General features: G+C 39.8%; 1 protein-coding gene across 5 annotated transcripts in view; it reads right to left on the bottom strand.

Annotated features, from left to right (window-relative positions):
• Positions 1 to 17039, bottom strand: part of NEXN (nexilin F-actin binding protein) — a 29311-nt gene that overhangs the window by 7485 nt on the left and 4787 nt on the right. For 4 of the 5 annotated variants that reach the window (XM_030825153.1, XM_030825155.1, XM_030825152.1 and 1 more), the window contains 6 exons: positions 12805 to 12846; positions 11421 to 11618; positions 11140 to 11316; positions 8496 to 8684; positions 4567 to 4764; positions 347 to 568 (listed from right to left, as the gene is read on the bottom strand). In XM_030825153.1, the coding sequence (XP_030681013.1) occupies positions 347 to 568; positions 4567 to 4764; positions 8496 to 8684; positions 11140 to 11316; positions 11421 to 11618; positions 12805 to 12846 (1026 nt within the window). The remainder of the gene's footprint in view (positions 1 to 346; positions 569 to 4566; positions 4765 to 8495; positions 8685 to 11139; positions 11317 to 11420; positions 11619 to 12804; positions 12847 to 17039) is intronic. The other variant, XM_030825154.1, reaches the window with a different exon arrangement.

Raw genomic sequence — 17039 nt, forward strand, 5'->3', positions numbered from 1 at the left:
GCCTAGAACTCCTAGATCATGTGATCCTCCCTCCTTGGCCTCCCAAAGTGCTGGGATTATAGGCATGAGCCACCACGCCCAGCCAAAAAATATTTTTGAACATTTTTGCTAGAGTGAACCATTTGACATTCACTATCGGTTTTAACACTGATAAAGGTGATTTTGAAACAATGCTAGTCTTTCAAAGTCTAAGATCTACATGTGTTTTTGCTGTTTACTTCCCAGATTACTGTATACACCAATGATTAATTTTAAGTACTAAAACTTATTTCAAAGCCAATGTTACTTCTGTTAAATTTATTGTCATTACTGTACCATAACTATGTTAAATATAAACGTAATATACCTCATGAAAATTTTCTGCTTCTCGCTCTTTAATTTCAAGGTCAATTGCTCTCCTTCTTGCTCGCTCTTCTTCTATTTTTTTCTGTATTTCTTTTTCAGACAACTGTCCAATTTTTTCAAACTTGCTTTTTAGGTTTTTAGCTTGAATAGAGCCACTCCTTTTTAATTTGATCAGTTCTTCATATTCTCTGCTCAATCCAAAGGTTTCATTTTCTTCCTCTTCCTTCAAAAAAAAAAAAATGAATAAGTTTTTTGCTGCTATTTTAGAGAGAGTCTCACTATGTTGCCCAGGCTGGCCTTGAATTCCTGTGTTTAAGCAATCCTCCTGCTTCAGCTTCCCAAGGAGCTGGGACTACAGGCACATGCCACCATGCGTGACTCAAAAAAAAAAAAAAAAAAAGATTGAATATCAGCATATTAGTTTGTACAATAAACCATCCAAAAAATGTGCATTATTTCTTATTTGAAACCAAAAATACAGTTTAACCTCGTCTCTAAATGCCGGGTCCAAATTTACTAACTCAAAATGGTGCTACAAATTTAAGGCATTATTGAAAACACCCCACTTAAAATACTCTCAGGGAATATGGTTAAAATCCTCTGACATTCCTTGATAACTTGCTAACACTAAAATACTCATGACAAGATTAGCTTTTTCTAGGAGTTGTAGGAAGATCTTTGTTAGGGGAAGGCAAAAAAATAATTGAAAGAACACTAGGCCGGGTGCAGTGGCTCATGCCTGTAATCCCAGCACTTTGGGAGGCCGAGGTAGGCAGATCACCTGAGGTCGGCAGTTTGAGACCAGCCTGGACAACATGGTGAAACCCTGTTTCTACTAAAAATACAAAAATTAGCCGGGCATGGTGGCCCGTGCCTGTAATCCCAGCTACTCGGGAGGCTGAGGCAGGAGAATCACTTGAACCCGGGAGGCAGAGGTTGTAGTGAGCCAAGATTGTGCCACTGCACTCCAGCCTGGGTGACACAGCAAGACTTCGTCTCAAACAAACAAAAAAACACTGGACTAGGAGTCATATATGAGTTCTAGTGCAGGCTTTTGCCCAGTTACTTACCCACTGTATGATTTTCTTCATCTCTAAATAGAGCCAGAGTATCTAAAATTTTTCCTAATTTTGATTTTATGGTAGTCTTATAAAGTTAAACGTCACTCTTAATAATTAAGCATTTCTGGAGATACAGTCTGGTAAAATATCTACATTTCTCTACATATCACTTGTATCCTCAATTATATATTCTACCAGCAAAGATAGAAAAGGAGTCAACTGGCCAGGCACAGTGGTTCACACCTGTACTCCCAACACTTTCGGAAGCCAAGGTGAGAGGATCACTTGAGCCCAGGAGTTCGAGGCCAGCCTGGGCAACAGAGCGAGACATCATCTCTACAAACAATTCACCAGGTCTACAGCCATTCCACCCTGAATGTGCTGATTGCGTCTGATCTTGGAAAAAATTCACTGGGTGTGGTGGTGTGTGCCTGTAGTCCCAGCTACTTGGGAGGCTGAGGCAGGAAGATCACTTGAGCCTAGGAGTTCGAGATTACAGTGAGCTATGAGTGCACCAGTGCACTCCTGCCTGATCGAGTGAGCTGCCTTTTAAGAAAAAAAAAAGGAGTCAATCATAATTGGGCTCCAATTCTTTGTTTGAGACATAGTCTCACTCTGTCACCCGGGCTGGAGTGCAACAGCACAATCTCGGCTCACTACAACCTCCCCTTCCCAGGTTCAAGCGATTCTCCTGCCTCAGCCTCCCTAGTAGCTGGAATTACAGGTGTGTGCCACCACACCTACCCAGCTAATTTTTTTTTCCTTTTGTGTGTGTGTGTGTGTGTGTGTGTGTGGTGTGTGTTTAGTAGAGACGGGGTTTTGCCATGTTGGCCAGGCTGGTCTCAAATTCCTGACCTCAAGTGATCTGCCCGCCTTGGTCTCCCAAAGTGCTGGGGCTACAGGCGTGAGCCACTGCACCTGACTGGCTCCAGTTCTTTATACCATTTTATCTTGTTTTGTTGTTGTTGTTGTTGTTGTTGTTTGGTTTTTTTTTTGAGTCTTGCTCTGTCACCCAGGCTGGAGTGCAGTGGTGCAATCTCGGCTCACTGCAAGCTCTGCCTCCCAGGTTCATGCCATTCTCCTGCCTCAGCCTCCAGAATAGCTGCGACCACAGGCGCCCCCCACCACGCCTGGCTAATTTTTTGTATTTTTTTAGTTGAAACGGGGTTTCACCATGTTAGCCAGGATGGTCTTGATCTCCTGACCTCGTGATTTGCCCGCCTCAGCCTCCCAACATGCTGGGATTACAGGCATGAGCCACCGCGCCCCTCCCATCTTGTTCTTTTATTCAGATTACTTTCCCCTGACTTTTCACAATCTATTATTACTAGTCCTTCGTGATATTTACCAAACCCTAATACCACCACATGGAATGGTAAAATACTACAGGTATTCCTGGTATACTTTTCCTGGAGAAGACTTAAAGTTCTAGGCAGAGTTTTAAAAGGTGGAGGCAGAGGGTGTCACAGTCTAGGACGATATGACATGAAGCTTAATTTCTTGACTCAACCAAGGGGTAAGAGAAAACATTCCTTTATACTATTTCCACTTTTTAGACTATGTGGGGTGAAAATACACAACTCATAAGAAACCTAGACCTTGGAATATTTTCCTACAGCACATTCCTGGTATTTATTTATACATTTATATTTATATTCTCAGGGTCTGCTAGATAATTTGCCAGCCACACCTGGGGCAGAGAAGTAAAACTTCCCTTCCCACGTGCCTACTGCCCCAACCTATAAAAAACAGGCAACTTCCAAGAGATTGCAACCTCTGTGTAGGAACTCACTCGGTTCCTAGGTCATAAGTTGGTGAGAGGACCCCACCAAGTTGCCTGCCAAACATGCCATAGCATTGCCAGTCCAAGTCATGAGGCTACATCTTAGACCCTGACCCTGTTCATGTATGTGGCCTGGCCCCTGGCAGGGGCCAAGGCTGATGGTGAATACAAGCCCCCATTCTACCTTTCTCTTCTGCTGCCCACGCAACCCGGGCCACCCAGAGGGATGGCAGCAGAGTCCGAAGAGGAAAGAAGGTTAGGCAGGGCCTTGGGAAGGGGCCTGATGAAAACCCATTCCAGGGAGGCAGGAAGACAGCGTGAAGCTCTAGTGAGCAAAAGCTCCTATATAGGGCATGCTTCATCGTCCAGTCAGCTTTCACTTATATACAACACACAAATTCAAAGGTAAAATTAAGAATTTCGAGACAGTGGCTGGGCATGATGGCTAATGCCTGTAATCCCAGAACTGTGGAAGGCTCAGGTGGGAGGATCGCTTGCCAGAAGTTCGAGACCAGCCTGAGCAACAAAGTGCGATCACCCCATCTTCAGAAAAGAAAAAAAAAAGGCCAGGCACAGTGGCTCACGCCTGTAATACCAGCACTTTGGGAGGCTGAGGTGGGCGGATCACCTGAAGTCAGGAGTTCGAGATCAGCCTGGCTAATTTTCTAACAAAAATTAGCCAGGCATCGTGGCACATGCCTGTAATCCCAGTTACTCAGGAGGCTGAGGCAGGAGAATTGCTTGAATCTGGGAGGTGGAGGTTGCAATGAACCAAGATCGTGCCACTGCACTCCAGTCTGGGCGACAGAGCAAGACTCCATCTCAAAAAAAAAAAAAAAAAAAAATTAAAAATTAGCCAGACATGGTGCTGTGTGCACCTAAAGTCCCAGCTACACAGAAGGCTGAGACATGAGGGTCACTTGAGCATGGGAGGTCGAGGCTGCAGTAAGCCATGTTCACACCACAAAAAGAATTTGAAGACAGTAACCTCAGCATTAAACCCCAAATGCAGGGCCTTCTGAACATGGCGTCTTGTGAGTGCACAAGGTGCATGCCCATGAAGCTGGCACTGTATAGTCTATATATAATATATGTATTGAATATAAATATGTGTATTTATGAACTATAAATATAAATAAATGATAGTAGCTCAGTCACTTGCAAACCTACTTTTTTATTAAACTAGCAAGGAAGGAGTAGTTAAAGCAGACTAGAAAGTACACATAATTGTGCAGACGCCTGTACCATGTAAGCACCTCATAGTACTATGTCGACTATCCTAAAGGTGAATAATAATACAAAGTTATTATAAGGTGATATAAGTAAAATATTTAGCTTAATAAATATAGGGAATATAGGTATTTCTTAAAATCTTACCTCTCCCATTTCCTGTCTCAGTTGTTCAAATTCTTGTTTCTCCATTTCTAGCTTATGCCTCCGTTCCTCCTCTGTTCGTCGTTTTTCTTCTTCCATTTTTTGTTTTAATAATTCTTCAAAATTAATTTCCAGTTTTCCCGGTGTAAGAGATTCTTGAGAGATTGTCTTATACATCTCTGGGGAGTCATCATCTACTACCTATTTAAAATAATTATTTTATCACTCTGGCCAGAATTATACATACTAAAAAGGGATTATTTCTTGAAGAAACTGGGATTTCTTTTTTTTGTTTGTTTTTAGTTTTTGTTTTTGTTTTTTGAGATGGAGTTTCACTCTTATTGCCCAGGCTGGAGTGTAATGGTGCCATCTTGGCTCACTGCAACCTCCGCCTCCCAGGTTCAAGCGATTATCCTGCCTCAGCCTCCCGAGTAGCTGGGATTACAGGCATGCGCCACCACACCCAGCTAATTTTGTATTTTTAGTAGAGACAGGGTTTCTCCATGTTGGTCAGGCTGGTCTCGAACTCCCGACCTCAGGTGATCCGTCTGCCTTGGCCTCCCAAAGTGCTGGGATTACAGGCGTGAGCCACGCACCTGGTCAGATTTCTTAAATAGGTTTCACATTGAACAAAAAACAAGGGGACTTAGTAAACAAGGAAGTCTCAACACCGTGTTCAAAAATAAATAAAAGGGAAGAATTACTAGAAAATGTAAGACTGAGGTATTTTGTGGTTATGAAGGAAATGGTAACCATCTATTCTCCATTACAGTGAAGACAAAGAAATACTTTATTCATACTATGAGTACTTTGAATTAGACATTAAGATTTCCTAATTTGAGAACATTTTTTAATTGGATTGAAACGACTCTCCATGTTGGTAATTAAAGCATTTAAGTTAATCATGATTTTGTCCGAATGAATTAGATAACCCATCACGATCTCTTCATAATCAGGCAAAAATCATTCTTAGTGCTATGAGTTTATTGTTTACTTGCTGTCTGGCTAATTTTAAAGAAATAATAATAGTTAATACTTAGAGCTGCCAAGTGCAGTTATAAGCACTTTACATGTATTAATTTATTTAATCCTATGACCCTATGAAGTAGTTACTAATATCCTCATTTTACAGAGAAAGAAACTGAGGCACTGAAAAGTAATTGTCTAAAGTCAACACAAATACTATGTGCCAAAGCTGGGATTCAAACTTCAAAATCTTTCTAATAAGATTATAGGCCGGGCACAGTGGCTCATGCCTGTAATCCCAGTACTTTGGGAGGCCAAGGCAGGTTGATCATGAGGTCAGGAGTTCGAGACTAGCCTGACCAACATAGTGAAACCCCATCTCTACTAAAAATACAAAAATTAGCCAGGTGTGGTGGTGGGCGCCTGTAATCCCAGCTACTGGGGAGGCTGAGGCAGGAGAATCACTTGAACCCGGGTGGTGGAAGTTGCAGTGAGCCGAGATCGCACCATTGCACTCCACCCTGGGTGACAGAGCGAGACTCCATCTCAAAAAAAAAAAAAAAAAGATTATAGGCCGGGCGCAGTATAACGTAACCCACTGGCCTGAACTGTGACCCTGTGGTTGAAATAGACACAGGGGAATGAGAGAGGCAAGGGGTATTATTCATTTGCTCCAAGTTTTATCAAGGTAATCCAGGCTTTACCACAGAACTATTTCAACTCAGAAACAATGTTCAAGTGGTTTACAATTCAAAGATTGCCTGAAATTTTTAAATTTTACATATGCATGAACTAAGCTACAGTATGAAATTACAATAGTTATTCCTGGATAAATTACAATACTTATTTGTGGATAAGAAAACAATATAAATGTAAGAGGAAGTTTTTCTCTCTTCTCTTTAGAAATGTCTTTAGGAAACTTGGTTTTGTTTTAATGCAGTTTTCTCGCCTGCATTTTTTCCACTAGTGCATCATGGTAAAAAGGCAATATTGGCCTACAAATCTGGCCCAAGGACTAGGTCTAGTAATCTTCACAGTCACTTCTCTTCTACCAATTCTTTTTTTTTTTTTTTTTGAGATGGAGTCTTGCTCTGTCCCCCAGGTTGGAGTGCAGTGGCACGATCTTGGCTCACTGCAAGCTCCGCCTCCCAGGTTCATGCCATTCTCCTGCCTCAGCCTCTGAGTAGCTGGGACTACAGGTGCCCGCCAACACGCCTGGCTAATTTTTTTTTTTTTTTGTATTTTTAGTAGAGACGGGGTTTCAACATGTTAGCCAGGATGGTTTCGATCTCCTGACCTCGTGATCCGCCCGCCTCGGCCTCCCAAAGTGCTGGTATTACAGGTGTGAGCCACTGCACCTGGCTTCTTCTACGGCTTCTAAACCTGCTTATTCTCCAAAAATTAAGCGCATTCACAATGTCTGTAGGATTTCTATGTAGAAACCATTTATGAATCAGGGATTACCTACTGCACGTAAGATTTCAATATCACTTGTTCCATCAACATTTATTGGAGGTCTGTTACGCTAGGCATTGTGCCACATGTTTGATGAACAGTTTTGGCCTCATGGAGTGGAAAAGACAGCCATAAGTGGTAACAATACAGGATTAGCACTACGATAGAAGAGTACTAAATGCTGTAAGAATTCATGGAAGAAGGTGTTTATTATCAGGAAAGGCTTTCTAGAGGAAATGGAAAGTTATGAATTGGAGTTAGCAGAGAATAGGGAAAGGAGTGAGGGACATCTTTCAGACAGTGCGAAGGCTGAGAGTCTCACTTTGAAGAAATACAAACAAATTCAGCATATTTGGAACAAAGAGCAGATTCAGGAAGAATCAAGAAATGAAATGGGAGCAATATACAAGAGCAATACTATAAAGAAATTTGTTTTAGAAGTTTTTGGATTTTTGCTTAAGAAAAGTGGGGAAATATTAAGCAAAACAGTAACAAAACACAATCAAAATTTCTTTCTTTTTAAAGATCACTCCTGTCCTTACAGGAAAGAATAGGTTACAGGTAAGAAAGCAAGTTAATTAGGAGTTGGCCCCAGGCAAGTTGTAACAGTAACTTGGATTATAGTAGTGGTGGTGGAAAATGGGGGGAAAACTGACAGATTTTATAGTGATTTAGGAGGTAGAATAAATGAGACTTAGTGACTAGTTGGACGTCAGGCATGAAGAAGAAGATGGAAGTGTTTCAGGCTTCACGTTTCTGATTTGAGTATCTGTGCGGGCGATAAAGCCAAATAAACACTTGGACATATGTGTCTGATGCTCACCCATACAGAGGAAGAACACCAGGTTGTGATATCACCAAAGCTAATTACAATGTTTCAAGAAGCAGATGCAGTGCTCTAGTCTCAAATTGCTTCAGAATTGTTTGTCAGATAACTGTACCTTGTACAAACATAAAACTGGTATAGGAAGTACAGTCATAACCTTGTGATAGTTGTTAGGTATCAATTTCCAGGAGTGATGAGTGAGCATTTTGGAGAGAGAAATAATTCTGATTAAATGACTCAGGTCATTTAATATATAGTAGGTGGGATGAAAACTGAAAGAAGGAAAGGAAGGAAATAAAGGAATGAAGGAGGGAAAAAGGGAGTGTGGGAAGGAGGTGGGGAAAGAATGGAGAAGAAGAAAGGAAAAGTTGAGGGAGGAAACTCCCTACTTCTTCTTCCTTGGAAACTTAGTTCTGAAAAACATGCCTTCCCAGAGAAGGGAGATAATATTCCATCCTTTGTGCCAAGCATGGCGATTTAAAGCAGAATCTTCTGAACACTAAATTGAAGCAAATACCTTCAACCAACTGGTGTTATTCCATGGGAGACTTTAAAACGTATTTGCCATTTCTACTCTTGGCACAGATTCCAGAAATAATAGGGTATTCTCTAAAGTCTAATGACTCTATCAACATATTCTCAGAGGTGAATTCTAATAGCATTCTCCAGTTAGCTTCTGTCTTACCATGTTTCTCCTTGCTTCAGCAAACGCCTTCTTTTCTTCCTCTATTCTCCTTCTGGCTTCTTCTTCTGCTTTCCTTTTTTCATCTTCTCTTCTTTGCCTTTCCATTTCTTCAAAACTGAGTTTGAGTTTACCAGGGCGGTACCCTTTAAAAATTTTTGCTGTGTCTTGGTTTTCCTCTTCTTCATTTACCTAACCAAATAAACAATTCATTACTAAGAATTGAGGTTCATCAGAAAAAGGAATGAATTATCAATCAAAAGGCACAGAATTAGCCACTTCACACAGGAGTTTCAATGCCGTTAATATACTTGACCAAAATCCCCTTCCTTTTTAATGTCTTCTATGATAAAATATTCAAATTTGGAGAAATTCCATATAAAGATTTACTCAGGTTAAATAAAACTTCTCAAGTAAGCCAAATTTCTATAGATAAAATTGAATATTAAAACATTTTTAGCCGGGTGTTGTGGCGGCTTATGCCTGTAATTCCAGAACTTTAGGAGGCAGGAGGATCACTTGAACCCAGGAGTTCAAGACCAGCCTGGGCAACATAGCAAGACTTACGTCTCTACTAAAAACCAAAAAACACATTATAACCAATGTGGTGGTGTGTGCCCGTAGTCCCAGCTACTTGAGAAGCTGAGGTGGGAGGATCCCTTGAGCCCAGTAGGTTGAGGCTGCAGTGAGGGGTTACTGTTGAGTATTAACTTTCCCAGAACAAATATAAAATGCATATGTGTGTACTATAATTGGGGTTCAAGTATATCTACACAGAATCTCTTTGATAGTAAAATAAGGTTCTCATTTTGTAATTTTTGTAGTTTTTTTTACTGTGAACTATGATACCTTATACTAATCAGATAAAAGATTATTATCTAGAACTATTTTATGTAAAATTCCAGCTTTATGCTTTTATCATTAAAGTTTTAATTTATTATTAAATTTATTATAATATCAATTGAAATGTATCATTTATTTAACAATATTATTTCTTTATTAAGTTGACCACCAGAAATATCTAAAATGTGCAGATATTATGCAGCTATACCCAAGAGTAATAACATTTTCAAATAAACATCTAGAAAATTAAATTTTTATATATATAATTCTTAGAACATCATTCAAGAAAGCTGATGAAGAAAGTTCTGTAACTTTAAAATTACAAATATTCCATTTTTAAATCCTTTTTTTTTTTTTGAGACAGGGTCTCACTCTGTCACCCAGGCTGGAGTCCAGTGGCTCATTCATAGTTCACCGTAGCCTTGATTTCCCGGGCTCAAGCAATCCTCTCGCCTCAGCACCCGGGGAGCTTGGACTACAGGTCTGTGCCACCACACCTGGCTAATTTTTGTATTTGTTTTTGTAAAGACATGGTTTCCACATGTTGCTCAGGCTGGCCTCAAACTCCTGGGCTCAAAGGATCTGCCTGCCTCAGCCTCCCAAAATGCTGAGATTACAGGCATGAGCCACCATTCCTGGCCCATTTTTAAATCTTAAAACGAGGTTTGGAATCAGTGTTTTCTTATTTCAATTTTACTTTCTGTTGATAAATCTATTAATACCATAGTAATAATTAACATTTTCAAAGAACTTAGTATATGTAACAAACACCACTTTAAGTGCTTCCTAGATATTAACTCGTTTAACCATTTAAGAAATAGGCATTGAAAAAAAAATCCAAGTCACTGCGGAAGTTTAAAAAAAAAGAAGTAGGTGCTTTCATTTTTACCATTTTAAAAATAAAGAAACTAAGAGAGATTTAATTAATTAACACAGTGAGAGATTAAAACAGTTGTCCGTGGTTACACAGTTAGTAAATGGCTGATATCTGAATCTAGACAATCTGGCTCCACAATCCATGCTCTTAACCACCACACTACACACACACACACACACACACACACACACACACACACACACAGACACACACACAGAGAGGCATGCACACAAATACGCACACACATACACTTAATAGGGCAAACTGCATATTCCACTGTAAACTGTTATTTTGATATGTTCAAACAGCTGAAAAACTGGACTGCTGAGGACAAGTTTACACTTATAATCAGTCCTGCACCCATGTCATTAAGTACAATGCAGATTGAACTAACAGACGAAGGAAACCAGGTTCATTGAGTAATTATTTTGCATATTTATACATTAATAACAATTTATAAAAATAAAAATATAAAGCATATTGGGTAAAATGCCCCAGAGTGGAAACTGGAAAACAGTATGGATTTTTTTTTTTTTTTTTTTTTTTGAGACAGTCTCACTCTGTTACCCAGGCTGGAGTGCAATGGCACGATCTCGGCTCAGTGCAACCTCCATTGCCTGGGTTCAAGTGATTCTCGTGCCTTAGCCTCCCAAGTAGCTGGGATTACAGGGATTTCACAGTGTGGGCCAGGCTGGTTTCAAACTCCTGACCTCAGGTGATCTACCCACCTTGGCCTCCCAAAGTGCTGGGATTACAGGCATGAGCCACCGTGCCTAGCCTAGATGTATTTTATATATGAAATATGAATACAATTTGAAAATCAGCCCTTCTATATGTAAAATCTCTTCGAATTTATAGTAATGAACCTTATCTAAAGTCAGCTAACTTCATTAATATTAATTGTAAGGTTTAAATATATAGATTTACCATTTGCCGCCTTGCTTCTTCAAAAGCACGCTTCTCTTCTTCTAAACGTTTTCTTGCTTCCTCTTCAGCTTGCTTCTTTCGGTTTTCTTGTCTTTGTCGCTCCAGTTCTTCAAAAGTTAGTTTCAATTTTCCAGGAGAAAGTGATTCTTTTTTTGCTTCACCTTCTATTTCATCATCCTAAGAAAACATTATGAAAACTCACCTTTTAGTCATAAAGGAAAATGCTGCTAACTTAAACTGCCTTGATTTGTTTCTTAGAAAACAAACAAACAAAAATTTACCATAACTAATGAAAGACACTTTGCTTCCTTGAGAGATCGTCGTTGTTCTTCATATCTTATTCTTTTATCTTCCTCATACTTGATCCTTTCTTTCTCTTCACATTCTTTTTCTAGATCCTCAAAATTCTTTTTCATTTTTCCAGATGTTTTATATGATTTGACAGGTACCACAGTTATAAGTAGTGAATCATCTCCTTCCTATTTTATAAAATAGATAATTAGCATATTTCTTCTTAATCAAAATTGGGTTTCATGGGACTTTACCTCCATCATAGGTGAATTTCATTACATTGTCTTCAATGTTGTTATGAAGAACAATTTTTTTTACAGATTATTATTAATATCTCCTACTCTAAATTCTTTGTGCATTATGAGTTAATCTTACTGAAATCCATTGCTGACGAGGTTCAAGAAGCATTCCATTTCCTAGAAGATGGAGTTAATACAGCTGTTTAGACAACAAAACTGCAGTGACATTGCCTGAATTAAGCTATTTGTGCACTAATCCACAAAATGTGCATGTGAATGTACTCTAAATCAATTTGATGGTGGATAGATTCAGTTTAAACAAAAAAAAGTTTCTTCATATGATTTTTCTCTCTATGCAACCTTTTAAATACTTAATGAAACCAGTATTTAGTGAGAAAAAAACACAGTATTTCCAAGTGATTTATTAAACATTTATATATATTATAGATAAAACTCTCTGGTATTTGATTGTATTAAAATATTTTTAAATTATTGTTTAATTCATTTTAATTATATAATCTATTGTTGCCTCTGACTTTTTTAAAAACTAAGAAGAGTTATGAAATGAAACACATGGCCCTGAGATAAAATTGCTCCCAATTTATGGGCTGTAGTTTTAGGCACACCATCAAATTGAAAGATTTTTAACTTATTCTGTTAGATAAAAGGGATGACTAAAATTTTTGTGGTTGTTGAACATTTCTTCTTGGTAACAGATACTGCACTCTATACTATTATATAAAAACCAAAACATAAACTCTCAGGAACTCTGAGGAAAGAAGACAAATGATGAAAATAAAATTGCCTTTTTATAAATGTTAGTGTTCAACAATCTCAGCTGTTAGTAACAGTTCAAAAAATACGTTGTCTTGGCAGAGTATCTCAAACTGAGACTAATAAGGCTTGTCTTTCTAACCTAACTATGAAAGCAAAACATACTTTTCTTTAAAAACACTAAGCTATAGTGTTTGAAAGTGCAAAAGTATGCTCTTGCTTTGCAAAACATACTTTTTTGTTATTTCTATATTTATAATAAAAATAATAAAAGCCCTTTTAATTTTTTCTTATACTAAAAGATAATTTGTGAATCAGATAATTTTAGGTGAATGTTTCATTAAAGGAAATGTCTGTTTACCTCTGATGTTGATTCAGTTCCCGTATTGTTTATGTCCTCAATCTATTGAATGAGAATTTCATATCATTACATTACATCAGATTTCTACTTTTTGCTTTTAAACAACAACTGGAAAGTAATTTAGTTGTGACTTATAGTAAATTTTCAAATATATAATTTTTGAAATATGTTTATGTTGTTCCAAATTAGCCAAATATGTCCTTTATATTTATTGTTGCATATTGATATCAATATCAATATCAATATCCAGAAAACAACATATTAAGAAAACAATCAGGCTGGGTGAGGTGGCTCATGCCTGTAATCCCAGCACTTTGGGAAGCCGAGGTGGACAGATCACTTGAGCCCAGGAGTTCAAGACCAGCTTGGGCAACATGGCGAGATCCCTTCTCTACAAAAAGTACAAAAATTAGCTGGGCATGGTGGCAGGCACCTGTGGTCCCAGCTACTCTGGGGGCTGAGGCAGGAGGATCACTTGAGCCCAGGAGGTTAAGGCTGCAGTGAGCCATGTTCATGCCACTGCACTCCAGTGTGGGTGACAGAGTGAGACCCTGTTTCAAGAAAAAAAAGAAAGAAAAACAAAAAATTAAGGTAAAGCCTACCTTTGTAACCCAGAAACTGAATAACAGACCAAACTCTTATGACCAGGCTGTTGAGCTTACAAGCAGCAATTATTAATTTAATTAGCAATTTAAACCAAGACACATAGAAACACTTCTCCATTCTTTGTCACTGCCCCATCAAAGGAAAACCTATCCATTAGCAATCTAATACTTGTCATGATTATATTTTACAACATAAATACAGGGCAAAAATAAAACTGATACAATAACAATGCAGTGAAAGATATAGGCTAGTTTATTTATTTTTTTGAGATGGAGACTCGTGCTGTCACCCAGGCTGGAGTGTAGTGGCATAGTCTCAGGTCACTGCAACTTCTGCATGCTGGGTTCAAGCAATTCTCCCACCTCAGCCTCCTGAGTAGCTGGGACTACAGGTGCGCACCATCACGCCTGGCTAATTTCTGAATTTTTAGTAGAGATGGGGTTTCACCATGTTGGCCAGGCTGGTCTCGAACTCCTGACCTCAAGTGATCTGCCTGCCTTGGCCTCCCAAAGTGCTGGGATTACAGGCATGAGCCACCGTGCCCAGCTGGGATAGAATAGTTTAGAAGGGAAAATAATTCTGATAGTTATGTTTTCTCCATATTTTGACGAGGTCTAAGTAGGAAAGCTCCTCATTTAAAAAGTGAGAGCTTGGCCAGGCACAATGGCTCACACCTATAATCCTAGCACTTTGAGAGGCTGAGGCGGGGGGATCACAAGGTCAAGAGATCGGGACCATCCTGCCCAACATGGTGAAACCCTGTCTCTACTAAAAATACAAAAATTAGCTGGGTGTGGTGGCACACACCTGTAGTCCCAGCTACTCGGGAGGTTGATGCAGAAGAATCGTGTGAACCTGGGAGGTGGAGGTTGCATTGAGCTGAGATCATACCACTGCACTCCAGCCTGACAGAGCAAGAGTCCCTCTCAAAAAAAAAAAAAGAAAAGAAAAAAGAGAGCTCAATTTACCCATTACTCATAAGAAATACCGTTAGTTTAGCTTTAGAGGAAGACTAATGTACTCTTCTTAGCAAACATAATTGAGAGAAGATAGGTGATTTAAATAATGCAATGTTTAATATCTCAGGAAAAGAAAACACAAGCAATGGGAAAATGGAACCATTAAAAAAGTAAGAATTCAGATTGTTTATTGTTTTAATTTGACTTTTAAAACCAATGAAAGAGTGGTTAAAGAGTTCATTAACTCCTCATGCAGTGTAAGGGAATTTTGTTGTACCCTGCTTCATACTAGGAACTAGGCTAAGTCCCTGTTCTCTCATCATCACACTTTTCTATATTTTCTCTCAAGAAAGAAATAATACATTTTATTAAGATACCTGGCCAGGCACGGTGGCTCATGCCTGTAAACCCAGCATTTTGGGAGGCTGAGGCAGGCTGATTGAGCCCAGGAGTTCAAGACCAACCTGGGCAACATGGCGAGACCCCGTCTCTACAAAAAAAAAAAAAATTAGCTGGGTGTCGTGGTACACACCTTTAGTACCAGCTACTATGGAGGCTGAGGTGGGAGGATCACTTGAGCCCGGGAGGTGGAGGCTGCAGTGAGCCATGAGTGTGCCTGGAAGACAGAGCAAGACCCTGTCTCCAAAAAAAAAAAAAAAGGCACTCAATTTCTTGAAAAATAAATTATTCTGAGCAAAGTTTGTTAAAAATAAATCTATTTTATACTTTAATAGTTTATTTTCATAGTTTTATTAAGAATAATTTTGTGGCCGGGCGCGGTGGCTCACACCTGTAATCCCAGCACTTTGAGAGGCCGAGGCGGGCGGATCACGAGGTCAGGAGATCAAGACCACGGTGAAACCCCGTCTCTACTAAAAATACAAAAAATTAGCCAGGCGTGGTGGCGAGTGCCTGTAATCCCAGCTACAGGAGGCTGAGGCAGGAGAATGGCATGAACCCAGGAGACGCAGCTTGCAGTGAGCTGAGATCACGCCACTGCACTCCAGCCTGGGTGACAGAGCGAGACTCCGTCTCAAAAAAAAAAAGAATAATTTTGTATACTATAAAATATTTTGTTTAGAATAATTTGCTTTGGGCCAGGCACGGTGGCTCACGCCTGTAATCCCAGCACTTTGGGGGGCCGAGGTGGGCGGATCACGAAGTCAGGAGATGAGACCATCCTGGCTAACACAGTGAAACCCCCTCTCTACAAAAATTAGCCAGGCATGGTGGCAGGCGCCTGTAGTCCCAGCTACTTAGGAGGCTGAGGCAGGAGAATGGTATGAACCCAGGAGGCAGAGCTTGCAGTGAGCTGAGATCGTGCCACTGCACTCCAGCCTGGGTGACAGAGCGATACTCCATCTCAAAAAAAAAAAAAGACTTCTCTTTTTAAAAGAATACTGATGACTCCTGTATAAATCATGTTACTCTCTCAATAAGATCCAGGAGGCTGGACATGGTGGTTCATGCCTGTATTCCCCCAACTTTGGGAGGCCGAGGTGGGAGGATCTCTTGAGCCCAGGATTTTGAGACGAGCCTGGGCAACAAAGTGAGACCCCATCTCTACAAAAAAAAATTTTTTTGGTAGATTTTTTTGTAGAGAGAGCAGGGTCTTGCTGTGTTGCCCAGGCTTGAGTACAGTGGCGCAATCTTGGCTCACTGCAACCTTCACCTCCCGAGCTGAGGTGATCATCCTCCCACTGCAGCCTCCCAAGTATCTGGGACTACAGACATGCGCCACCATGCTCAGCTATTTTTTTAAATTTTTCATAGTGATGGGGTTTTACTGTATTGCCCAGGCTGGCCTTGAGCTCCTGAGCTCAAGCAATTCACCTGCCTCGGTCTCCCAAAGTGCTGGGATTACAGATGTGAGCCACCACACCGGCCAAAAAATTTTTTAAAAATTAGCCAAGCATGGTGGCATGCATCCATAGTCCCAGCTACTTAGGAGGCTGAGGTAGGAGGATTGCTTGAGCCCAGAAGTTTGAGGCTGCAATGAGCTGTGATTGCACCACTGCACTCCAGCCTGGGCAACAGAGCAAGACTCTGTCTTAAAAAAATAAAAAATAAAAAGATCCAGGAGATACGGTGAGAAGCCAGACATTGAGAATATAAAAAAGAGAAATACTAAATTTATTAACTCAACTTTCTTTTATTGCTGCTGCTACAACCTTCCCAAACCCAGGTTTTTTTGTTTGTTTGTTTGTTTGTTTGTTTTGGTGCAGTGGCCTGATCATGAACCTCCTGGGTTCAAGCAATCCTCCCACTTTAGCCTCCCAAGTAGCTGGGACTATAGGCACCCACCACCACCTCCTGGCTAAGTTGTTTGTCTGTCTGTTTTTAAGAGCTGAGGTCTCACTATATTGTTACCCAGCCTGCTTCCCAGATCTTTATTAGCTTATGGTAAAATAATAAAATATGTCTGAAGATTTTTTTTGCTTTCTTCTTTGCTCACTTTAAACCATTACCAAAACAAGAAAACGTTGGAGACTACTTTTTTTCCAACAAGCAAGGAAAAAGATAAATCTGTCTAAGTAGCCATGGTGTCAGTATATTCACAGAGACCAGATATTCAGAAGCTCAGGTATAGTGTTGACTTTCAGAAGACAATATTGAAGAGCCACTTCCTATTTCTTTTGCTTTATAAAAAATGAAACTCCTTTTGCTTCT

The sequence above is a fragment of the Nomascus leucogenys genome, chromosome 12, assembly GCF_006542625.1.
Source record: "Nomascus leucogenys isolate Asia chromosome 12, Asia_NLE_v1, whole genome shotgun sequence".
NCBI lineage: Eukaryota > Metazoa > Chordata > Mammalia > Primates > Hylobatidae > Nomascus > Nomascus leucogenys.